This window comes from Pseudophryne corroboree, chromosome 5, assembly GCF_028390025.1.
Source record: "Pseudophryne corroboree isolate aPseCor3 chromosome 5, aPseCor3.hap2, whole genome shotgun sequence".
Classification (NCBI taxonomy): Eukaryota; Metazoa; Chordata; class Amphibia; order Anura; family Myobatrachidae; genus Pseudophryne; species Pseudophryne corroboree.
In genome coordinates this window covers 400,204,839-400,231,473 of record NC_086448.1, presented here as the reverse complement: position 1 = coordinate 400,231,473, position 26,635 = coordinate 400,204,839, and the positions used below count along the sequence as shown (strand labels likewise).

General features: G+C 45.1%; 1 protein-coding gene across 2 annotated transcripts in view; it reads left to right on the top strand.

Moving 5' to 3' along the window:
- Positions 1-26,635, top strand: part of MOCOS (molybdenum cofactor sulfurase) — a 1,370,999-nt gene that overhangs the window by 1,187,373 nt on the left and 156,991 nt on the right. For both annotated transcript variants that reach the window (XM_063922731.1, XM_063922730.1), the window contains one exon: positions 12,981-13,102. In XM_063922731.1, coding sequence (XP_063778801.1) covers positions 12,981-13,102 — 122 coding nt within the window. The remainder of the gene's footprint in view (positions 1-12,980; positions 13,103-26,635) is intronic.

Genomic DNA, 26,635 nt, shown 5'->3' with positions numbered 1-26,635 from the left:
CTTGAACAAGCCTGTTCTGTACCAGAGGCAGGGCTAGTGTCAACGCATTGAACACTGCCCGCAATTTCAGAATGTTTATTGGGAGGAGAGATTCCTCATAGGTCCACCGACCCTGAATAGAGTGTTGCTCCAACACCGCGCCCCAACCCCCTCAGACTGACATCCGTCATCAGAAAGACCCAGTTGGAGATCCAGAAGGGACGACACCTGCTCAGTTGCTGGTCCTGTAGCCACCAGGACAGTGACAGGCGGACCTTCGGAGTCAAGGAGTTCATGTGAGTCCTGATCTGGTGAGGCAGGCCATCCCACTTGGAGAGTATTAACCTCTGCAGAGTGCGTGAATGAAATTGAGCGTACTCCACAATGTTGAAAGCCAACACCATGAGGCCTAGTACATACATCTCTGAGTGTATCGACACATGTGGGTGAGAGAGGAAGCATCTGATCTTGTCCTGAATTTTCAGGGCCTTCTCCGGAGACAAAAACAACCACTGAGCGTGGATATCCAATAGTGCTCCCAGGTGCACCATGATCTGAGCAGGGACCAGGGAGGATTTCTTCCAGTTGATGAGCCACCCGTGGGCTTGCAGGAATTGGACCATTAGTTCCAGATGACGAAGGAGTACCTCTGGAGAGTTTGCCAGGATCAACAAGTCATCCAGATATGGCAGAATCCTGAAAACCTGACGGCGAAGCAGAGTCATCATGACCGCCATGACATTGGTGAAAATTCTTGGAGCCGTGGTCAGACCAAAAGGTAAGGCCTGGAATTGAAAATGTAGATTGCCAATAGGAAACCGCAGGTATTGCTGATGCAACACTGCAATAGGGATATGCAGGTAAGCATCGTGTAAGTCCAGGGATACCATATAGTACTTGGGCTCCAAAGCGAGAACAATAGAGCGAAGAGTTTCCATGCTGAATTTGAAACCTTTCACATATTTGTTCAAAGACTTGAGGTTGAGAATGGGCAGAGAAGAACCATTCAGTTACAGAACTAGGAACAGCGTTGAATAGAGGCACCGGCACTATCACTCCCATGTCCAGGAGGGATTGTACCACCAGATGGAGAGTTTTTGCTTTTACCAGATCTGAAGGGACGTTTGTTGAGCAAAACTGGCGAGGGGGACGTTTCTTGAAAGAGATGGTGTGTCCGTGGGCGACGACTTCCCTTACCCAGGTGTCCAAAGTGGTCTGTATCCATACCTGAGCAAACCGTAGAAGTCGGCCTCCCACCCTGGGATACCCCAGGGGGAGGCACGCCCCATCATGCAGCAGGTTTGTCTGTTTTGGAAGCCGGCTGATGGGCAGCCCAGGCACGTTTAGGTTTGGGCTTAGTAGATTTGGAAGTGCGAGCCTGTTTCAGGTACGCCTGACCCTTTGCTTTACCTGGAGGTCGAAAGGAACAAAAGGAAGTACTCTTAGTCTTCGGAGCTAAAGGAGTAGTACTAGGTAGACATGCAGTCTTAGCAGATGCTAAGTCAGCAACAATCTTATTGAGGTCTTCCCCAAAAAGTAAGTTTCCCTTAAAAAGGATCACCTCCAAGGTCTTTTTAGAGTCCAGATCTACAGACCAGGACCGAAACCAGAGGTTCTGGCGAGCCAGAATAGATGTAGTAGATGCTTTGGCTGCCAGGATACCTGTGTCAGATGCCACCTCCTGTATCTAATGAGAGGCTGTAATAATGTATGAAAGACACTGTCTAGCATTATCAGGAAAATTAGACCGTAGTTCCGCTTTAACTTCCTGAACCCAAGCCTCTATAGCTTTAGCAGCCCAAGAGACTGCAATAGTAGGCCTATGCACAGCTCCAGCAAGAGGGTAAACAGACTTCAAGCAACCATCCACACGCTTATCCGTCAGTTCCTTCAGAGAGGTGACAGTAGTGACAGGCAGAGCAGATGATACCACCAGACGTGCGACTTGTGAGTCTACCGGCGGCAGTGTTTCCCAATTTTTACTTAGCTCCGCAGCGAGGGAATAACGAGCGAGGGAATAACGAGCTAGCATCCTTTTAGATAGGGAGAATTTCTTTCCTGGATACTCACAGGATTCCTGACATATGTCTACTAAGTGGTCAGAATGGGGCAAAACTAATTTAGTAACCTTTTGACGCTTGAACTTATCTGGTTTCTTAGTGGTAGCTGGAGGTTCTTCGTCGTCATCAATTTGAGAAATCAGCCTGATAGCCTCCAAGAGGTAAGGAACATCCACTTGTGTCATAGATTCCCCATCAGAAGCATGTGCATCAGTGTCTGAGGGGTCATACATACATAGTAGCATAGTATCTAAGGTTGAAAAAAGACAATTGTCCATCGGGTTCAACCTATTTGTGGTCTCCTATGCACGATTATTTTGTATAAAATTTTGACTGAAGTTGCTGACTGCCGTTCCGATTAACCCATCTTTTTTTATAATAACCATATTGCGTGACTATGCCCCATAACCCTGGATATCCTTATCCATTAGGAATTTATCTAACCCATTCTTAAAGGTGTTGACTGAGTTGGCCATTACAACTCCCTCAGGCAGGGAATTCCAAACACGTATCGTCCTTACCGTAAAAAAGCCTTTACGCCGTATTGTGTGAAATCACCTCTCCTCTAATCTGAGCGAGTGTCCACGAGTTCTCTGTGTTGATCTAACCAAAAACAGGTCCTGCGCAAGATCTGTATATTGTCCCCTTATATATTTGTAAATGTTGATCATGTCCCCTCTTAATCTCCTCTTTTCCAGTGTAAACATGCCTAGTCTTGCAAGCCTATCCTCGTATTCCAGCATCTCCATAGCCTTAATTAGTTTGGTCGCCCGCCTTTGAACCTTTTCTAGCTCCAGGATATCCTTTTTGTAGTAAGGTGCCCAGAATTGTACACAGTATTCAAGGTGTGGCCTCACAAGTGATTTATATAACGGGAGTATAATACTCTTGTCCCTAGCATCAATTCCCCATTTTATGCATGCTAATATCTTATTAGCCTTCTTTGCTGTACTACTGCTTAGTTTGCTATCTATGAGGACACCTAAGTCCTTTTCCAGTAAAGAATCCCCTAATTTTACCCCATTTAGTAGGTAGGTGTTATTTTTGTTCTTGTTACCACAGTGCATTACCTTACACTTGCAAAAATAAGGTAAATAATACCCAAAGTTATTCGGGCGCTGTGATGTGAGATGCTCGGCTAAGCAGCAGCCAATGTTTAAAGGAAAGTCACTCCCTATATTTTATACTAAAGAGAAAAGGAAGGAGGCTGCGCTGCCAGAGGAAAGGACAATATCATTCACTAAATATGTAAATTTTAAAACAATTTATTAAAAAGCAATAATTCATTTAAAAAACAGTATTCTGTGCAAGATATTATGCCATGTGCATACATAAAAAATAGGGTTTACCCAGAATGTTTGGTTCAGGACATGTATTTTATATTCTGTAGGATCCGTTCCAAATTTTGCCCTTAGATAGTAGAAATATCCAGTTATGATCCACTGATAAAAGTCCCTTTTAGATGGTATTTAGAGTGTCCAATACAAGTTCTATATGCCGCTAGAGGGTTACATGCATTGTCCCATGAATGGTGAATACCTCATGCAGTGCAGAGATGGAATGGTGCCTCTCTGGGACTCCTCTGGAGAGCTGGTAAACAATAGGGCTGGTTCGGGTACAATTCAAAGTTGTCCTGTTCCAAAAGATGAACGCGTCTCGCTGCATAAACCTTGCAGCTTTTTCAAAAGTGTACTGTGATGTCTGGGTTTAGGCTTTATATACCCTAGACAAAATGGTGGCTTAATTGGCACCTGGATGCACATTTCCTGTTTATCACACACATATCTCTTTCTGATATTTAAAACTACTGTAATGTATATAGGAGACAGACCTACTTGTATAAAGAAACCATTGGTAATATAAAACTTTTATTTCAACTCCTGGTAAATGCTTTTTATTTCTTTAAAAGTTTCTTAATATGGAATATATTGGTCCAATAAGGGGATTTGTTTACTACTATGTAGTCATAGAAACCATTCCCAGGTTATTTCATAGGTTGGTTTGGGGATCATATGGTCAGTGCCTGTAATATATCTTGCACAGAATACTGTTTTTTTAATGAATTATTGCTTTTTAATAAATTGTTTTAAAATTTACATATTTAGTGAATGATATTGTCCTTCCCTCTGGCAGCGCAGCCTCCTTCCTTTTTTCATTACCTTACACTTGTCTGTATTGAAGCGCATTCTCCATTTCGCTGCCCAAGCTTCTAATTTAACAAAATCATTCTGAAGCGACTCAGCATCCCCCTCCGCATTTATAACTTTACACAATTTGGTATCATCTGCAAAAATTGACACCATGCTCTCTAGACCTTCTGATAGGTCGTTAATGAAAATATTGAACAATAGCGGTCCTAATACTGAGCCTTGCGGCACACCACTTAGCACTTCAGTCCAAGTTGAAAAAGATCCATTAACCACAACACGCTGCTCCCTATTATCTAACCAGTTTTTGACCCAAGTGCATATTGTGCTTCCTAGCCCTGATTCTTGTAGCTTGTAAATAAGTCTCATGTGTGGTACAGTATCGAACACTTTGGCAAAATCTAAAAAGATTACATCCACCTCTTTACCCTGATCTAGGTTTGTGCTTACTGTTTCATAAAAGCCAAGTAAGTTGGTTTGACAGGATCTGTCCTTCATAAACCCATGTTGATTCCTTTTAATAACCTTATTGACTTCAAGGAACTTCTGAATACTATCTCTTAGAATACCTTCCAATACTTTCCCCACTATAGCTGTAAGACTAACTGGTCTATAATTACCTGGTTCAGCTTATATGTGCCATCTTCATCCGATGAAGTATCTGAAACATGTGGATTGTGAGGAAGTAATGGCCCACTTAGATGACCTCTTGGTCTTAGGTGGGCGAGGGTTATGATTTTGCTTAGCCAAGACTGATTTAATTGCTATAACTGATAGGACAGAGTATCTGCCCATGGCAGATTAACTGCAGGGACAATATGTGGCTGTAATGAGACAGGAGATCCCGTAGGGGGCGCAAATCTAGTTACCAGCGTAGTCAGTAAATTAGAAAATGTAGCCCACGGCAGGTCATGATTTGCCCCCGTTGCTGTAGACTGACTTAGGGGTATAAAACCCTCGGTACCTGAACCCTCAGCTGCAATATTTTCCTCAGAGACATCTATGGCATTAGCACTGCAGGGTGCAGGATCAGTGATAGAATGATCACCCTGTTTAGCTGCCATTAAATGAAAGCATAACTGTAGGGTGAAATAGTACAATATAAGCAGACAAAGTACCTGACACAAATCCCCCTGTATAGTGTGACAGCCAGCAGAGCACTCACAGAGGATTTAAGAGGTATATGGTGACTGTAATACACAGAGAAAAATACCAAACGAGTATATCCTGTGAAACACTATATTAAATGAGAACCCTGATGCACTTAGCCCCCTTCAGGGTACAGAATATAGGGATAGCAGTATATGTGAGATACACGGAATGGAAATCACACAGCAGCTATTGGCACACACACACAGCCACATGTACTATGCAGAAATGATCACAAATAACAATAAAACTGCACTGGACTGGCAATACTAAGTAACTGCACTACTAAGTAAAGCTATGTAGAGATATAGATATAAAAATGCACAGTAAAGACTGGATGTATATCACAGGGTACTTGTGCTAAATCACCCTGAATGTATGCACTTGTTCTTAACTAACACTGTCTAAAGACATGTAGATTACTTAAGTGTCCTGTAAATGCACAGCGCTGATTATGCAGGCGGCTTTACAGAGAAGACATTGCCCAGCAGTCCCAAAGTCAGCTCAGTATGTGTGTAATGGCGCCCAAACGCTGACAGGAAGTGAGGGAGACAGAGAGAAGCAGCTCCAGGGCGGGAACACTAGCAGTAAATGGCGCCTGGGGCTGGGGAGGGGATACAGGTCAGAGCCTTATCCCCTTGCTGGACTTCACCACTGGGTACTGCAGGCCTTAGTAAAATGGATTATGAAAGAATCCGAGCTGTGCCCTTGCCCTGGAGGTCTAGTGGGGTCCCTGTACGGCCACAGTGTCCACGCCAGCGCGCGCAGTTCTTCTCCTAAAGATCGCGCCGGATCGTGATTTCCAGCAGGTCCCGTCTGGGGGACCCTCTTATCTCCTCCCTTGATGCGGCCATGCGATCCTGGAGAGCAGCTGCAAGTGTGTATGCCCTAGGAAAAGAACCGGAGTCCTCTGCTGTAAGTACCCGGCAACCAGGGAGCGGGAGTATACAGCACCGCCGGTGGAGGTGAGGGAGCCGCAGCATGACATGTCACAATGACATATAGCACATAAGTGCCTATGCTGCTACCCTTGAAGTCTTCTGTCTTCTTAAAAGCTTTTTTCAGGGCTGCTCAGTGTAGCCCTCCCTGTTAGGCACCAACTTACAAACTAAGCTCCTGTGCACTGAGGCGTGGTTATAGAGGAGGCGGCACTGTGCATCCTGGCAACAATCAAAGCTATTAGCCTGTTGGTGCCTCGGATCAAGATCCAACTCTACACCCCAATGTTATCCCTGTGGAACCCCAGTGTACCCCACTGCAGAAATATGCCTCCCAGTACCTGGAATTCCAGGGATCCTTATCTGCAACCTATCAGCAATACAAATCTCATCCAACTCCCCATAACCGTCTTTTATATACTGACACAAAAACACACTTTGATGAATTTGTGTCCTTCATGGGCAATAAATATTTTTTCTCAGTGAATTATAGATACTATAAATTTGGTAATCGAACCAGGAAATTGTTGACAAACCTGCTTAACGGTTCACGCCCTCCCATGGTCACTCGCCCACTGCGCACCTCCTCAGGTCCCTTAGCTACCAGTAATCTAGAGATCTCCGATGTAATGAAGTCTTTTTACCAAGATCTGTATTCAGCTGCTCCACACTCATCTTCTGCCTCTATTCCCACTGACTCAATTTAGCCCACATCTTTCTGGGCTAACCTTACCGCTCCTCAGCTTCAACCCTCGATGGTCCAGGCGTTCCTTAGCCCTGTCTCACATGAAGAAGTTCAACATGTTATTGGTCAGTTTGGTAGAGATAAAGCACCTGGTCTGCGGGCTTTAGTGCTGGTTTTTATAAGATTCTTCACCCTCGCCTGGGTGACCCTCTTGTACAAGTCTTGAACACAATATTAACTTCCGATGCTGTTCCTCCCCACTTTAACACAGCTGTATTTAAAGTCCTCCCCAAGCCTTTACTATAAATTGCTTGCCAAAATTTTAGCTATCCGTAACAAATTATTACTACCCCATATTATACCAATGATCAGACTGATTTCATTTGAGGGACGACACAAAATAATGTGCGACAGGTACTGTCTGCTATATATGCTTCCAACTCCCTGCCCTCCTCCGATCTCCCTGTCATCCTTTCCCTAGATGCTGAAAAAGCGTTCAACATGGTTGAATAGGATTATCTGTTCAATAACCTTTCACAATTCGGTTTCCCTGATACCTTCATTAAATTCTTGAATCTCCTATACTCCGGGCCACAGACTCAAGTATCCTGTAACGGGGTTCTATCGGCTCGCTTCCTGATTCATTGAGGAACGAGGCAAGGCTGCCCATTATCGCCTTTGCTCTTCGCAGTTGCCGTAGAGCCCTTAGCAATAGCATTGAGAAAGTTTGAAAAATTTAAGGGGATCCGGGTTGGTGGTGTTGATCTGCATCTTGCCCTCTTCACTGACAATATGTAATTTGTTTCTGACCCAGCTTCCTCCATCCCTGAAATTCTTGGTTTGATTGGAGTATTTGGAGATAGGGTGGGATACAAGATCAACAGCACCAAGTCAGAACTACTCCCTTTAGGGTCCTCTTCTCGCACTCTCCACTAACTTCTCCCTTCTCTCTCATTTAAAATTACCCATACAAAAATTACCTACTTAGGCCTTCAGATTCCTGCTAATCTCACTAGATAATATGAGGAAAATTTCACTCCCATGCTGGCTCGCATTACCGCGTTACTGGACAACTGGAAATTATTACCCCTATCTGTTTTAGGAAGCGTGGTAGTCCTACAAAGTATACTGTTTCTGAAGTTATTCTATTTAATGCAAATGCTCCCCATTAGTCTTACTAAATGTGATATTAAGTAGGATCGTGTCCAGGTTTTTGTGGAAGGGGAAGAAAGCATTCATAGCTCTAGACAAACTTATGGCCCCAAGATCGGCGGGTGGGATAGGTGTTGCAGACTACTCACTGGCCACTTTATTCAGGTGTGTTGCTGACTTGTTTGATAGTGAACTTTTTACTGACTTGGCATTGTATGAGGCCCTCTTTAATCCTTTTTCTCCAGGGGCACTCTTATTATCCAAACATTCCTCTATTCTGGCTCACATACTTCATAACCCCCTTTTTCATGATCTTTATTATATGTGGCTTTCTTTAATCAAAACATATAAATGCAGCTTTATGGTTTCCCCATGTATTCCACTGTGGGGTAACCCCGCATTTCCTCCATCACTCATTAACTCAAATTACCTGGTCTGGAAAGACAAGGCCCTGACGAACTCCTCCAAAGTGTTTGACCTGGGGGGCTCATTGATTCAATTTTCAGTTTTATAAGAGAAATTTGACCTTCCACACTCTCATTTTATCATGTACTTACAGGTCCGACATTACCTATAATCAGCCAATTGCTCTCAAGGTACATCACAAGTAGCCTCACTCCCCCCTAATCCATTACTGGTGTCACTCAATGTTCATAGGTCTGGTCCGACACGCATTAGACAGATTTATTAAATCTTGAAGTCTGCATCGATAGATATCAGATGGGATAGACTCCTCACTCAATGGCACAAAGATTTACCCCATCTCGCAAGCACCAACAACTTAGTGATGACTATGGGGGTAATTCAGACGTGATTGTAGATGTGCTAATAATTTAGCACATCTATGATCACTTTCACAGACATGTGGGGGAACGCCCAGCACAGGACTAGTCCTCCCCGCATGTCTGGCTCTGTTTCCCCCTGCACAGGTACAAAAGCATCGCACGGCGGCGATGCTTTTGTACCTGAAGAGTAGGTCCCTACCAGCGCAGCTCCTGCGTGCTGGCAGGGAGCTACCCGTCACTCTCTGGGTCGCAGCGGCTGCGTGTGAAGTTATGCAGCCACCGCGGCCCACCCACCGCACGGTCTGGGCACACCTGCGTTGCCTAGATCACGCCCCCAAAACTTCGGCCTAACGCCTCCGGCCCATCCCCTCCCGCCCAGCAAACACCTCTGCCTGTCAATCAGACAGAAGCGATTGCTAGACTGAGATGGCGATCGCATCTCTGGCATGCGCCGGCACACTCTGGCGCCGGCGCATGCACAGTTCAGACCTGATCGCCCTCTGTGCGAAAATGCACAGCAGTGATCAGGTCTGAATTAGCCCCTATGTATCCACATTGAAACTCTTGGCCTCCCCATAGCTGCAGGAGATCCACCTCCATACCCTGCAGAGAGCTTACATCTCACCAACACAACATACTAGATTTACACCCGCAGAATCTGTGAAATGCCCCAAATGTCATGTACGTTTAGCTTCTTTTTATCATATGTTCTGGGAGTGTGGTCTGATTCGGCATAAAGTGGTGGTATATACTGTATTAACCAATTGCTACATATTCGGGTTATAGCAACACCCTTGTCTTGTCTCTGTGCTAATTTTTCTGAATGGGAGTTGGGTCCTGAAAGAAGACGATACCTACCGTTTCTAACTGTTCTAGTGACAAACTCCAAAAAAATTATTCTGTCACACTGGCTTTCTGCCTCCTCTCGTACACTTGTGGAAGTTCATGGCAAACTTTTACAGATATTATAGTTTGATAGAAAATCCGGCCAGGTTAATATAGAAACCGGTGTCAAATCTTTTTATAAAAAGTGGGGCCTCTACATTAATTCACGAGATCAGACCACACAGACCCACATTTTTAAGGTCTTTGAACAAACTAAATGGTTTCTTCATGGAAGACTTTTTGGAGACTCCACATTCTGACCCCCCCCCCCCCCCCCCTCCCCCCCATCATTTTTCTAATATATGACTTTTTTTGATAATTGGTAATTTTATGATAAGGTACTAATTTATGGGCAGTACGGATGGTGTAATAGGTAGCAATACTGCCTCACAGCACTGAGGTCATGGGTTCAATTCCCACCATGTCCCTAACTGTGTTGAGTTTGTATATTCTCCCCGTACTTGCGCGGGTTTCCTCTGGGTACCCCGGTTTCCGCACACAATCCAAAAATATACTGGTAGGTTTATTGGATCCCAACAAAATTAAGCCTAGTGTGAATGTGTGTGTGTGTGTGTACATGTGGTAGGGAAAATAGATTGTAAGATCCACTGGGGCAGGGACTGATGTGAATGGCCAAATATTCTCTGTAAAGTGCCGCGGAATATGTGTGCGCTATATAAGTAACTTTAATAAATAATAAATAATTGGAAGACAGGGAATCCCCCTCACCCCTTCCCTTTTTTCCTCATGTGTGACCCTATGTCCCATTCCTCTACTCTCACTGTCCTGACTTTTCTCTTTCTTCTTTTCTTTCTTCTTTTTTTCTTTTTCTTCTAATATATAATGCTTTGTATTATATAGTCATAGAATGTTCTTTATTGGCTATATACACTATTTTTTAATGACATATGTGTTTTAGTTTGGTGCGCATCTCCTGTTGTGTTGACTTACCAGTTTCTGCTTACTCGACTACCCTGTATGTTTGCATATTTCTGAAATATCAATGCACTGGTATACGATATTGCATATTTGTATAGCTCCTCTGCTTCTGGGTCACTAGACTAGTGACTTTGAACTTTATTATGATGATGTGTGTAAATTTCTATGCTAATCTTCTCTTATGTTCATTGACTGTGTTTATTTGCATTATGTCTAATATTCTGTGAAAAGGAATAAACAGATTTAACCAAAAAAAAAATAGAATCAGAAATACTTAGGTGGCACCAGAAAATGTAGTAGCTGGGACTGCATTCCATAGAAATCATATACCTTTTAGGCCCTGGACAGATTATATACAGGTGGTTTTAAATGTATAGTGCAATGCATAGCAAGGGACTGTATATGTCTATAGTGGCTATACAGCAAGCTCTGTTTCAGTATTCCATATACTGTACAAGGAGTAATGCTCAGTTACAGACTGCAATGTCTCTAGCAGCTATACAGCAAGCCCTGTCCTAACAATGCATGCCATAAAGCAGCTGTATAAGGGATGAGTCTGGGTCTGAGTGTAAGTGGCAGAGCATCTCCTGTAGGATACAGATGATGGGAGCAAGGGAAGAGATGCTGCTGCCTCCCTGTCACTCCCCTCCTAACCTTCCCCTGTCTGGGGAAATACACCACCTAGTGCGCAGACCTGGTGGGCACATGCACCGTCTAAAGACCTCAATAAGTACTGTTGTTCTTTAAATGTGTTATAAACAATATCAGTTAAAACCACCAGAGTAATTAGAAATACACCGTAATGTCCATTACACATTATGCCACACACCGTAATGCCCATTACATAATATGCCACACACCATAATGCCCATTATACGTTATACCACACACTGTAATGCCTCTTACACATTAAACCACACACTGTAATGCCCATTACACAATATGACACACACCATAATGCCCATTACACGTTATACCACATACTGTAATGTCTCTTACACATTAAACCACACACTGTAATGCCCATTACACAATATGCCACTCACCATAATGCCCATTACATAATATGCCACACACATCATAATGCCTATTACACATGGGCCCTCATTCCGAGTTGTTCGCTCGGTAAAAATCTTCGCATCGCAGCGATTTTCCGCTTAATGCGCATGCGCAATGTCCGCACTGCGACTGCGCCAAGTAAATTTGCTATGCACTCAGGAATTTTACTCACGGCATTTTCATCGTTCTGGCGATCGTAATGTGATTGACAGGAAATGGGTGTTACTGGGCGGAAACAGGCCGTTTTATGGGCGTGTGGGAAAAAACGCTACCGTTTCCGGAAAAAACGCAGGAGTGGCCGGAGAAACGGGGGAGTGTCTGGGCGAACGCTGGGTGTGTTTGTGACGTCAAACCAGGAACGACAAGCAGTGAAATGATCGCAGATGCAGAGTAAGTCTGAAGCTACTCAGAAACTGCTACGAGGTGTGTAATCGCAATATTGCGAATACATCGTTCGCAATTTTAAGATGCTAAGATTCACTCCCAGTAGGCGGCGGCTTAGCATGAGCAAATCTGCTAAAATTCACTTGCGAGCGAACAACTCGGAATGAGGGCCCTTATGCCAAACACTGTAATGCCCCTTACACATTATACCACACACTGTAATGCCCATTACACAATATGCCACACACCGTAATGCCCATTACGGGTTGGGCTGGGAGACCGGCGATGGGGATCCCGCCGGTCAGCATACCAACCCCGGGATCCTGGCAGCAGAATGCCGGCGCAGGAGGGGGGTGAGCACAAGAAAGCCCCTTGAGGGCTCGCTCTGCTCGCCACGCAGCGGGTTCAATGGCTCGTTACACTTGCCACAACTTCTCGGCGCAGGAGGGGGGTGAGCACAAGAAAGCCCCTTGAGGGCTCGCTCTGCTCGCCACGCAGCGGGCTCAATGGCTCGTTACACTTGCCACAAGTTCTATTCCCACTCTATGGGTGTCATGGACACCCACAAATGGGAATAATCCTTGTCAGTCGTCATGCTGCAGATTCAAGCATCACAGCCAGCGCCCCCAAGCAACTGCGGGGTCAGCGGTGGCTAATGCTATGCCACGGGTTAAAACTAAAATATTTAAAAATTATATATTGAGATGATCATTTCTGTATGGTAAAACGTCTCAAGGAAAATGTATCTGAAAGAAGCTATTAAAAATATTTAATAAAGTAAAGGGTTCTATTATTAATAGTGGTGTTATTCTCTGTAGAGTTCACACATACGATTGTGGAGAAGAGATAGCAGAATGGGTTTCTCATTTTCTTGCTCGTAAATGTCGTTTAATAAGGCAGTTATCAAGTTCCAATCGCTATGCAGGTGCAAAGAAAAAAGGTACGTCATCATCATTTGCTCAGTGATGAAATATGAACCTTAAAAAAGTGCTTGCTATGCTACAGCTATTATGTTTACTTCTGTATTTCAAATGACATGAGCGTAACGTTTTCCTTTTTTTAGCATTGTTTACAACTTCAGACAGTATTTTTATTATAAAGAATCCAGTTTTTTCATCTGTGTTTGAATAGTGAATATTTGTAGCAAATAAATATGTGCTTGATGCAGCAAGTAAATGGCTCAAGAAGTGGAGAATACATTTGCATATTTATCTGTCCCCTTAACTACCTAAAGAAGGTTAATAAAATGTTTTTATAGCAAATCAAAAATACTTACACATCGTAGTACTTCATCATGTGGTATAAAACCAAGGTCCTAATTCAGAGTTGATCACAGCAGCAAATTTGTTGGGCAAAACCATGTGCACTGCAGGGGTGGCAGATATAACATGTGCAGAGAGAGTTAGATTTGGGTGGGGTGTGTTTAAACTGAAATCTAAATTGCAATGTAAAAATAAAGCAGCCAGAATTTACCCTGCACAGAAGCAAATTAACGCTCTCTGCAAATGTTATATCTGCCACACTTGCAGTGCACATGGGGGGTCATTCCGACCCGTTGGCACGCAGCGGTTTTTCGATGCACTGCGAAAGGGTCGGAAATGCGCATGTGTGGCGAACGCATTGCACACGTGCGTCATAGCGATAAATGTGATCGCAACGGTGATCGAAAGAAGACAGGCAGGCAGGAGGCGTTCCGGGGCGGATACTCACCGTTTTCCAGGCAGGGTGAGTCCAATGCAGGCGGATCCATACGTTTGGTGGGCGGATGTCTGACGTCAAGACCGGGACCTTCGTCTCTGGATTCGTCGCACAGGGTAAGTAGGTCAGACCCTGTTCTTGTTTTACTTGAAAGTTTTTTAGCATAGCAGGGCTGCACAAGCAATCGCAGCCATGCTATGCTAAAATACACTACTCCATAGGCGGCGTCAGGTTGATCGCACGAGCAGCAAAAAGTTGCTACGTGCGATCTACTCGGAATGAAGCACATGGTTTTGCCCAACTGCTAACAAATTTGCTGCTACGATCAACTCTGAATTACCCCCCAAGCACCTAACTGGAATGTAATTTTCTTAATAGAACTAAACTTTAGGTACATTTCTTAATAGAACTAAACCTTAATATAGCTAAACATTAGGTACATTCTACTAGTGACTGTATCTAATAAATTACTACAGCAAGGCAGGGGCTTTATTGGTACAAATTACATTTAGGTTGTGCCAGGTCTGGATAAAGGCCCACATGGGCCCTAGGTCTGAAAATTATCAATATATTATTGTGATCAGTGCTGCATGGGGGTCAGTGGCGGATTTAGCAGGGGGGGGGGGGGGGGGCGATTAGGGCGAACGCCCGCCTACACATACCGTCACCGGGATGGAGGCCGGGTCCTGCCACGGTGTTGGGAACGGGGTGGAGAGCGGTGCAGCGCGGCGGGGGAAGGGGAGAGAGAGAGCAACCTGACGCGCATACATAGAAACATAGAATTTGTCGGCAGTTAAGAATCACTTGGCCCATCTAGTCTGCCCCTTTTTTTTTTTTTTATATTATTTTTATCTCTAACCTTATTTGATCCTTATTTCTTTGTAAGGATATCCTTATGTCTATCCCATGCATGTTTAAATTGCTCTACTGTCTGATGGGAGGCTATTCCACTTGTCCACTACCCTTTATGTGAAATAATTTTTCCGCAAATTTCCCCTGAACCTCCCCCCCTCCAGTCTCAGTGCATGTCCTCGTGTCCTATTGCTTTTCTTCATTTGGAGAATGTTTCCCTCCTGGACTTTGTTAAAACCCTTGATATATTTGAAAGTTTCTATCATGTCCCCCCTTTCCCTTCTCTGCTCCAAACTATACATATTGAGATTTCTTAGTCTTTCTGGGTATGTTTTGTGATGTAGGCCATGCACCATTTTAGTTGCCCTCCTTTGCACAGTTTCTAATGTATTAATATCCTTTTGAAGATATGGCCTCCAGAACTGAATACAGTATTCTAGATGAGGCCGTACCAATGACCTATACAGGGGCATTATTACTTCTTTCTTTCTGCTGCTGATTCCTCTCCCAATGCAGCCAAGCATCTGACTAGCCTTCCTCATTGCGGCCTCTGTTCTGACCACGCCCCCTCCTCCCTGTACGCGCATCAGGACGCTCTCTCTCTCTCCCCGTCCCCCGCCGCGCTGCACCGCTCTCCACCCCGTTCCCAATACCGCGGCGGGACCCGGCCTCCATCCGACTCCTCATGCTGCTGGCTGCTGCGGACAAAATATGAGTAGGTGGTGGCCAGGAGGACATCAGAGAATGTAATAATTGTTTCCTTATGGTTTCTATATACAGGTTGAGTATCCCATATCCAAATATTCCGAAATACGGAATATTCCGAAATACGGACTTTTTTGAGTGAGAGTGAGATAGTGAAACCTTTGTTTTTTGATGGCTCAATGTACACAAACTTTGTTTAATTCACAGAGTTATTAAAAATATTGTATTAAATGACCTTCAGGCTGTGTGTATAAGGTGTATATGAAACATAAATTAATTGTGTGAATGTAGACACACTTTGTTTAATGCACAAAGTTATAAAAAATATTGGCTAACATTACCTTCAGGCTGTGTGTATAAGGTGCATATAAAACATAAATGCATTCTGTGCTTATACTTGGGTCCCATCGCCATGATATCTCATTATGGGATGCAATTATTCCAAAATACGGAAAAATCCCATATCCAAAATACCTCTTGTCCCAAGCATTTTGGATAAGGGAGACTCAACCTGTACAAACTATCCAGCTATTCATATGCACATCATTTTCTAGGTATGCACTGTAGAGATTATGTTAGTGGGTTTTTTCATTCATATTATGTGCAATTGTCACTCATTTATTTTATGTCTGGCAAGCGTATAAAGAAACATTAAATTCTAACTTAAATCCTACACATTGCATTGTTTTTTTGCTGCATGATTTTGTTTCAGAATTTTCTTTTTTTCTGAGAAAGTATAAAAGTAGATTTCTAGTTACTTTGGTATGTGGAAGCCTTCAGTTTTGCAGACGGATTTAGCACCCTCAGCTGTCTTCTAGTTGGGTATATAGACAGTCCATCTAAACGAGTGATTTATCTGCATAGGGGTGTCACTGTCAGTGTATGCCATGTCTCCTCCCCTCCAAGCTAAAGTAAGTGTGTGTGTGTGTGTGTGTGTGTGTGTGTGTGTGTGTGTGTGTGTGAATTTCGGCTCATTCAGTGTGCTATGATGTGAATTTCAGCTCATTCAGTGTGCTATAATGTGAATGTCGGCTCATTCAGTGTGCTATGATGTGAATTTCGGCTCATTCTGCGTGCTATAATGTGAATTTTGGCTCATTCTGCGTGCTATAATGTGAATTTCGGCTCTTTCTGCGTGCTATAATGGGAATTTCGGCTCATTCAGTGTGCTATAATGGGAATTTCAGCTCATTCAGTGTGCTATAATGTGAATGTCGGCTCATTCAGTGTGCTATGATGTGAATTTCGGCTCATTCTGCGTGCTATAATGTGAATTTTGGCTCATTCTGCGTGCTATAATGTGAATTTCGGCTCTTTCTGCGTGCTATAATGGGAATTTCGGCTCATTCAGTGTGCTATGATGGGAATTTTGGCTCATTCTGCGTGCTATAACGTGAATTTTGGCTCATTCTGCGTGCTATAACGTGAATTTTGGCTCATTCTGCGTGCTATAATGTGAATTTTGGCTCATTCTGCGTGCTATAATGTGAATTTCGGCTCATTCTGTGTGCTATAATGTGAATTTCAGCTCATTCAGTGTGCTACAATGTGAATTTCGGCTCATTCAGTGTGCTATAATGTGAATTTCGGATCATACTGTGTGCTACAATGTGAATTTCAGCTCATTCTGTGTGCTGTAGAAACAGAATTTGTCGGCAGATAAGAACCACCTGGCCCATCTAGTCTGCCCCTTTTTTTTTTTTTTTTACATTATTTTTATCTCTAACCTTATCTGATCCTTATTTCTTTGTAAGAATATCCTTTCTCTGACGTCCTAGTGGATGCTGGGAACTCCGAAAGGACCATGGGGAATAGCGGGCTCCGAAGGAGGCTGGGCACTCTAGAAAGATTTATGACTACCTGGTGTGCACTGGCTCCTCCCACTATGACCCTCCTCCAAGCCTCAGTTAGATCTTGTGCCCGGCCGAGGTTGGATGCACACTAGGGGCTCTCCTGAGCCCTTAGAAAGAAAGTATAGATTTAGGTTTTTTATTTTCAGTGAGACCTGCTGGCAACAGGCTCACTGCAGCGAGGGACTAAGGGGAGAAGAAGCGAACTCGCCTGCTTGCAGCCGGATTGGGCTTCTTAGGCTACTGGACACCATTAGCTCCAGAGAGATCGACCGCAGGCCCAGTCCTTGGTGTTCGGTCCCGGAGCCGCGCCGCCGTCCCCCTTACAGAGCCAGAAGCAAGAAGAGGTCCGGAAAAACGGCGGCAGAAGACATCAGTCTTCACCAAGGTAGCGCACAGCACTGCAGCTGTGCGCCATTGTTACTCAGGCACACTTCACACTCCGGTCACTGAGGGTGCAGGGCGCTTGGGGGGGGCGCCCTGAGCAGCAATAAAAACACCTTGGCTGGCAAAAATACCACAATATATAGCCCCAGAGGCTATATATGTGGTAAATACCCCTGCCAGAATCCAGAAAAAAGCGGGAGAATAGGCCGCGGAAAAGGGGCGGAGCTATCTCCCTCAGACACACTGGCGCCATTTTCTCTTCACAGTGCAGCTGGAAGAAAGCTCCCCAGGCTCTCCCCTGTAGTTTTCAGGCTCAAAGGGTTAAAAAGAGAGGGGGGGCACTAAATTTAGGCGCAATATTGTATATACAAGCAGCTATGGGGGAAAATTCACTCAGTTATAGTGTTAATCCCCACATTATATAGCGCTCTGGTGTGTGCTGGCATACTCTCTCTCTGTCTCCCCAAAGGGCTTTGTGGGTCCTGTCCTCAGTCAGAGCATTCCCTGTGTGTGTGCGGTGTGTCGGTACAGCTGTGTCGACATGTTTGAGGAGGAGGCTTATATAGTGACGGAGCAGATGCCGATAAATGTGATGTCGCCCCCTGTGGGGCCGACACCAGAGTGGATGGTTAGGTAAAAGGTATTAACCGACAGTGTCAACTCCTTACATAAAAGGGTGGATGACGTAACAGCTGTGGGACAGCCGGCTTCTCAGCCCGTGCCTGCCCAGGCGTCTCAAAGGCCATCAGGGGCTCAAAAACGCCCGCTCATTCAGATGGCAGACACAGATGTCGACACGGAGTCTGACTCCAGTGTCGACAAGGTTGAGACATATACACAATCCACTAGAAACATCCGTGACTTGATCCCGGCAATAAAAAATGTGTTACACATTTCTGACATTAACCTCTAAAAATGGGTTTTTATGTTTGGGGAGAAAAAGCAGGCAATGTTTTGTTCCCCCATCAGATGAATGAATGAAGTGTGTGAAAAGCGTGGGTTCCCCATGATAAGAAACTGGTAATTTCTAAAAAGTTACTGATGGCGTACCTTTTCCCGCCAGAGGATAAGTTACGCTGGGAGATATCCCCTAGGGTGGATAAGGCGCTCACACGGTTGTCAAAATAGGTGGCACTACCGTTTTAGGAACGGCCACTTTGAAGGTACCTGTTGATAAAAAGCAGGAGGCTATCCTGAAGTCTGTATTTACACACTCAGGTACTAGACTGAAACCTGCAGAGCGTGCTGCTGCAGCGTGGTCGGTGACCCTGTCAAACATACTAGTTTGCTAACATGAGAACATATTAAAGACGTCGTCTTATATATGAGGGATGCACAGAGGGATATTTTGCCGGCTGGCATCCAAAATGAATGTAATGTCCATTCTGTCAGGAGGGTATTAGAGACCTGTCACTGGACAGGTGATGCTGACCTTAAAAGGCGCATAGAGATTCTGCCTTATAAGGGTGAGGAATTATTTGGGGATGGTCTCTGGGACCTCGTATCCGCAGCAACAGCTGGGAAGAAATATTTTTACCTCAGTTTTCCTCACAGACTAAGAAAGCACTGTATTATCAGGTACAGTCCTTTCGGCTTCAGAAAAGCAAGCGGGTCAAAGGCGCTTCCTTTCTGTACAGAGACAAGGGAAGAGGGAAAAAGCTGCACCAGTCAGCCTGTTCCCAGAATCATAATTCTTCTCTCGCTTCCTCTGAGTCCACAGCATGACGCGGGGGCTCCACAGGTGTAGCCAGGTACGGTGGGGGGCCGTCTCAAAAATTTCAGCGATCAGTGGGCTCGCTCACAGGTGGATCCCTGTTTCATTCAAGTAGTATTTCAGGGGTACAAGCTGGAATTCGAGATGTCTTCCCCCCGCCGTTTCCTCAAATATGCCTTGCCGACAACTCCCTCAGGCAGGGAGGCTGTGCTAGAGGCAATTAATAAGCTGTATTCCCAGCAGGTTTTACTTAAGGTGCCCCTACTTCAACAAGGACGGGGTTACTATTCCACACGGTTTGGGGTACCGAAACCGCATGGTTCGGTGTGACCCTTTTTTATATTTAAAATCCTTGAACACATACATAAAAAATTCAAGTTCAAGATGGAATCGCTCAGGGCGGTTATTGCAAACCTGGACGAGGGGGATTACATGGTATCCCGGGACATCAAGGATGCTTAACTGCATGTCCCTATTTACTATCCTCGCCAGGAGTACCTCAGATTTGTGGTACAGGATTACCATTACCAAGTCCAGACTCTGCCGTTTGGACTGTACATGGCACCGAGGGTGTTACCAAGGTAATGGCCGGAATGATGATACTCCTTCGAAAAAGGGGAGTTTTAATTATCCCGTACTTGGACAATCTCCTTATAAGGGCGAGGTCCAAGGAGCAGTTGCTAGTCGGGGTAGCACTATTTTGGAAAGTGCTACAACAGCACGGTTGGATTCTAAACAGTCCAGAGTCACAGCTGGTTCCTACGACACGTCTACTGTTCCTGGGGATGGTTCTGGACACAGACCGGAAATAAGTGTTTCTCCCGGAGGAGAAAGCCAAGGAGCTGTCATCTCTAGTCAGAGACCTCCTGAAGCCAAAACAGGTATCGGTGCATCATTGCACGCGAGTCCTGGGAAAAATGGTAGCTTCCTACGAAGCAATCCCATTCGTCAGGTTCCATGCAAGAATTTTTCAGGGGGACCTGTTAGACAAGTGGTCCGGGTCGCATCTTCAGATGCATTAGGCTGATAACCCTGTCTCCAAGGACCAGGGTATCTCTACTGTAGTAGCTGCAGAGTGCCCATCTTCAAGAGGGCCGCAGGTTCGACATACAGGACTAGGTCCTAGTGACCATGGTTGCCAGCCTTTGAGGCTGGGGGGCAGTCACACAGGGAAGAAACTTCCAGGGACTTTGGTCAAGTCAGGTGACTTCCCTACATAAATATTCTGGAACAGAGGGCCATTTACAATGCCCTGAGTCAGGCAAGGCCTCTGCTTCAAAACCAGCCGGTCCTGATCCAATCAGGCAACATCACGGCAGTCGCCCATGTAAACCAACAGGGCGGCACAAGAAGCAGGATGGCGATGGCAGAAGCCACAAGGATTCTCCGATGGGCGGAAAATCATGTGCTAGCACTGTCAGCAGTGTTCATTCCCGGAGTGGACAACTGGGAAGCAGATCTTCTCAGCAGACACGACTTCCACCCGAGAATGTGAGACTTCATCCAGAAGTCTTCCAAAGGATTGTACACCATTGGGAAAGGCCACAGGTGGACATGAAGGCGTCCCGCCTCAACAAAAAGCTATAAAAGATATTGCGCCAGGTCAAGGGACCTTCAGGCGATAGCTGTGGACGCTCTGGTAACACCGTGGGTGTACCAGTCGGTTTATGTGTTCCCCCCTCTGCCTCTCATACCAAAGGTACTGAGAATAATAAGAAGGCGAGGAGTAAGAACGATACTCGTGGTTCCGGATTGGCCAAGAAGAGCCTGGTACCCAGAACTTCAAGAAAATATATCAGAGGACCCATGGCCTCTGCCGCTCAGACAGGACCTGCTGCAGCAGGGGCCCTGTCTGGTCCAAGACTTACCGCGGCTACGTTTTGATGGCATGGCGGTTGAACGCCGGATCCTAAAGGAAAAGGGCATTCCGGAGGAAGTCTTTCCTACGCTGATTCAAGCCAGGAAAGATGTAACTGCAAAACATTATCACCGCATATGGCGGAAATATGTTGCTTGGTGTGAGGCCAAAAAAGGCCCCAACAGAGGAATTTCAACTAGGTCGATTTCTGCATTTCCTACAAGCAGGAGTGTCTATGGGCCTAAAATTAGGCTCCATTAAGATACAGATCTCGGCTCTGTCGATTTTCTTCCAGAAAGAATTAGCTTCAGTACCTGAAGTTCAGACATTGTAAAAGGAGTGCTGCATATTCAGCCCCCGGTTGTGCCTCCAGTGGCACCTTGGGATCTCAACGTGGTGTTGAGTTTCTTAATAATCACATTGGTTTGAACCACTAAAAACCGTGGATCTAAAATATCTCACGTTGAAAGTGGTCATGTTATTGGCCTTGGTTTCGGCCAGGCGTGTATCAGAATTGGCGGCTTTGTCATGTAAAAGTCCTTATCTGATTTTCCATATGGATAGGGCAGAATTGAGGACTCGTCCCCAGTTTCTCCCTAAGGTGGTATCAGCTTTTCACTTGAACCAACCTATTGTGGTGCCTGCGGCTACTAGGGACTTGGAGGATTCCAAGTTACTGGACGTAGTCAGGGCCTTGAAAAATTATGTTTCCAGGACGGCTAGAGTCAGGAAAATTGACTCGCTATTTGTCCTGTATGCACCCAACAGGTTGGGTGCTCCTGCTTCTAAGCAGACTATCGCTCGCTGGATCTGTGACACGATTCAGCAGGCGCATTCTGCGGCTGGACTGACGCATCCTAAATCAGTGAAAGCCCATTCCACAGGGAAGGTGGGCTCATCTTGGGCGGCTGCCCGAGGGGTCTCGGCTTTACAACTTTGCCGAGCTGTTACTTGGTCAGGGGCAAACACGTTTGCAAAATTCTACAAATTTGATACCCTGGCTGAGGAGGACCTTGAGTTCTCTCATTCGGTGCTGCAGAGTCATCCGCACTCTCCCGCCCGTTTGGGAGCTTTGGTATAATCCCCATGGTCCTTTCAGAGTTCCCAGCATCCACTAGGACGTCAGAGAAAATAAGATTTTACTCACCGGTAAATCTATTTCTCGTAGTCCGTAGTGGATGCTGGGCGCCCATCCCAAGTGCGGATTGTCTGCAATACTTGTAAATAGTTATTGCTAACTAAAGGGTTATTTTTGAGCCATCTGTTGAGAGGCTCAGTTGTTTTCATACTATCAAACTGGATATAGTATCACGAGTTGTACGGTGTGATTGGTGTGGCTGGTATGAGTCTTACCCGGGATTCAAAATCCTTCCTTATTATGTCAGCTCGTCCGGGCACAGTGTCCTAACTGAGGCTTGGAGGAGGGTCATAGTGGGAGGAGCCAGTGCACACCAGGTAGTCATAAATCTTTCTAGAGTGCCCAGCCTCCTTCGGAGCCCGCTATTCCCCATGGTCCTTTCGGAGTTCCCAGCATCCACTACGGACTACGAGAAGTAGATTTACCGGTGAGTAAAATCTTATTTATGTCTATCCCATGCATTTTTAAATTGCCCTACTGTCTTAGCCTCTACCACCCCTGACGGAAGGAATGGCGATTCGCCAGTCTGTATCACCAGTGCGCAGAGTTCTCTCCACTAACTGGCAACATTTTATTAGTAATGGCAACAATAGGAAATTTTAGAAGCGAACGGGAAGGGCATTACTAAGTGGGAGGGACTATGATTAGGGGGAGGAATCATAATTCTTAAACCGCACCCCCTAAAAGTTAAGTCTAGATCCGCCACTGATGGGGGTGACCAGTCATGTGCGAGCGTGTACATGCCTTACACTATCAGACCCTATTGTCTCACTAAATACATAAAAATAGCAATATTGCTAAATTTGGCCAGCTAGATGACTGGTCATCATTATGCTTTTATGATGATACACCTACTTTAATTTGGAGGCCTGAAGGCCCATTGCAATGTGGCACTTTGATGTGGTAAATATATAAAAAATAATCTACTGGGTAACAGATTATATATCAGACCCCAAATGTAATAGCTTGCAAGTTGCAAGCATGAGTACAGTTGTAGCAATTTAGTTTACAGATATAAAATGGAAATAATAATAATAATAATAATAATAATACGTCAACTCACAGACAAATGTACTAACGGTATTAAAAAGATACTTCTAGGTAACGGATTATAGATTGGAACACAAATATAATATTGCTGCAGGTACGGGCGTAATTTCAGTGAAAAAGGTTGTAGATTTAAGCAGCAATAATTAAAATCTGGTTCTGCCTTTTAAATAATTGGGGGAGGGGGACCCTGCCATCCTGTGTGTGTCCCTTATCCCTGTGCAAACCCCAGGTGTCTGCAGGGACATAACATGGGCAGTGTTCTCCCCACACTTTATTTCCTAGTCAGTCCATACCGTAAAATTCCCCTGCCATCTAGCACTGTAACGTGGTCAGTAAGTTGCGTTGTGCTATTTCTATATGAAACCTCAGTGCAGCGTGACTTTTGGACACATCAGACTGGAGGGCAGAGCATTTAGCTCCCACAGTATAAAGTAAAGTGCATGCAGTTAACGGGAGTAACAGACACCAGCAAACAAGTGAAGAGAATGGACAGTTTCTACATGTTTGATACTGATCTTTTTGTATAACCAGCAAGTGTGGCAGTACCTGTGGCAGTATATGTGTATTATGGGCATTACTAATGTGGGGCATATGTGTAAGGTGCATTACTGTGTGGCATTATGTGTATTATGGGTATTACTAATGTGGGGCATATGTGTAAGGTTCCTTTACTGTGTGGAATTATATGTATTATGGTAATTACTGTGTGGCATTGTGCAGAGTTGAACTGGCCCACAGGGTAACCCCACTACCTGAGCGTTGTAGGTACAGATGCAGAACTAGCGGCGGAGCTAGGGGGCACCAGACAAAATTTTGCCTAGGGCATCAAATTGGCTAGGGCCGGCTCTGGTCACAATGTTCCAACCATTGATGTTTCTAAAAAATATTTTTTTTATTTTTGTTTTGTTTTTTAAAGATAATTAAATAAATGTTTTCTCTTACGTCCTAGTGGATACTGGGGAACTGTACTTTAGTACCATGGGGTATAGATTGGGTCCACTGGAGCCTGGCACTTTAAAACCTTTAGTGTGTCTATGTGTGTTCTGGCTCCTCCACTCTATGCCCCTCCTACTAGACTCAGTTTAGAAAAATGTGCCCAAGGAGACCGGGTGCATCTCTCTGGAGCAGCAGAGAGTTTCCTTTATTTTTTATTTTAGTTATTTATTTTCAGGTAGTACTGGTTGGCAACCAGTCTATCTGCTTCATGGAACTTAGATGGCGGACTGAACCAACCTCCTGAGGGTTAATCGTTCTTAATCCCAGCTGACAGGACACTGAGCTCCTGAGGTGCGGTTTCACACACCATACTGTGTGTGCCCATGCAAACAGCAAGCCGCCACCCTCTAACAGATGGCGAAGAGTCACAGGTGCGGTTAGCGGGTCCCCGGTGCGGTTTGGCGGCGGTCACGGGCCACGAGCTGCAGTGCCCACCTCAGACTGCACAGGCTTATCAGGGCTTTATGCTCCACAGGGTGCTTACTGTCAGTAGGCATTGTGTGTACTGTATTGTGTGTACTATATTACTTCAGCCAGCATAAACAACTTAGTGGGACCACACGCCATTACAGGGGGGAAGGCTTTCTGGAGAGCGGGACCAGAGGTGGGAAGGTGCTCCTCCATGGACCCACGTTGTTATAGACTCTGTACTGGTACCAGGGGGTCATAGCAGACGGGGAGCACATCAGCGGTAGCGCTGCTGCACATAAGTAAGGTGATACACATATTTTTTCACACTGCGCTGCTGTGTTTTGTGTGCTGGACTCCATTTCTCTGTGTCATTCCAGGGGCTCTTTAGGGTCTGTGTGGAGGTGTTTTCAGTGGGTTTGCGCTGCATTATCATTGTGTGCCATATGTCTGTTGACATGGTTATGTGTACTGCTTGTAACTCTACCTCTTCTTCAGCAGGGTCCCTCATGTGTGAACAATGCTCCGTATCTCCTCAGGGACACAGTTCACAGGCACCTGACTGGCTAGATACTTTTCAGATTCACAATGCGAATTCAGAACTAGCTGCAGCTAAGAAGGAGAGACAGGTGTTAAAACAGTCTATTGATTGTATGGCTAAAACAGCAGATACCAGAAAGGCTTCTCTGTCCCATCTGTTGGTTTCACATAAACGCTCACTGTCACAGTGCTCCAATCTGATTCTGATTCTGACCAGCCTGATGTAGATGATGATGATATGGATGAGGACAGCTCTCTGTCCACCGGGGTGGAGGCCCCCATTTATGCTGTAAGAGAGGTTCTTCATATACCCGATCAGGAAGCATAACCAGATGAGGAGTTGTACTTTAATGTTAGACCCAAGACCTCAGCCACGTTTCCTGTGTCTAAGGAATTAAACTCCTTGGCCATGGAGGCATGGGTGAACTCTGAGAAGAAATTCAAAACTCCTCAGAGGTTTTTATCTATATTTCACCTCCCAGCTGATGACAGGAAGATATGGGAAAACCCCCATCAGTCGATACATCTGTGTCCAGACTGTCTAAGAAAGTGGTACTGCCGGTGTCAGGGGCTATATCCCTAAAGACCCTGCTGACCGTAAAATTGAGACCACTCTCAAGGCAATATATACAGCAGCGGGTGTAGCACAGCGCTCAACAATAGTTTGTGGTTGGATTTCTAGGGCAGTAGTCAAGTGGCCTGATAATATTATTAATGGATTAGCCCCAGGATGAGGTCATTACTCTGCTGCAACACATACAGGATGCTGCAAATTTTATGAGCGGAGCTATAAAGGAATTGTGTAAGATAAATGGCCGCACTACTGCTATGGACCTAATTTCCCAGGGATACCGGCTGGAATTTCAAGCACTTCCTCCTCACAGATTTTCAAGTCAGGCTTACCAGTTTTACCCGCAGCAAAAGTTACCTTGCAAGAGGCTATTCAAAAAAATTTTGCAGACGGTGTTCCAGTGCCTCCTCAATTACACAACAGGGGTTTTTACTCAAGTCTTTTTGTCGTTCCAAAACCAGACGGTTCAGTGCGACCCATCTTGAACCTGAAGTCTCTAAACCCGTATCTGCAGGTGTTCAAATTCAAGATGGAATCCCTGCGGGCAGTGGTGTCCGATCTGGAGGAAGGGGAATTCCTGGTATCTCTAGATGTCAAGGATGCTTACCTACACTTTCCCATGTGGCCCCCTTATCAGGCTTTCCTCAGGTTCGCCATATTTTACAACCATTTCCAGTTTCAGGCCTTACCCTTTGGCCTATCCACA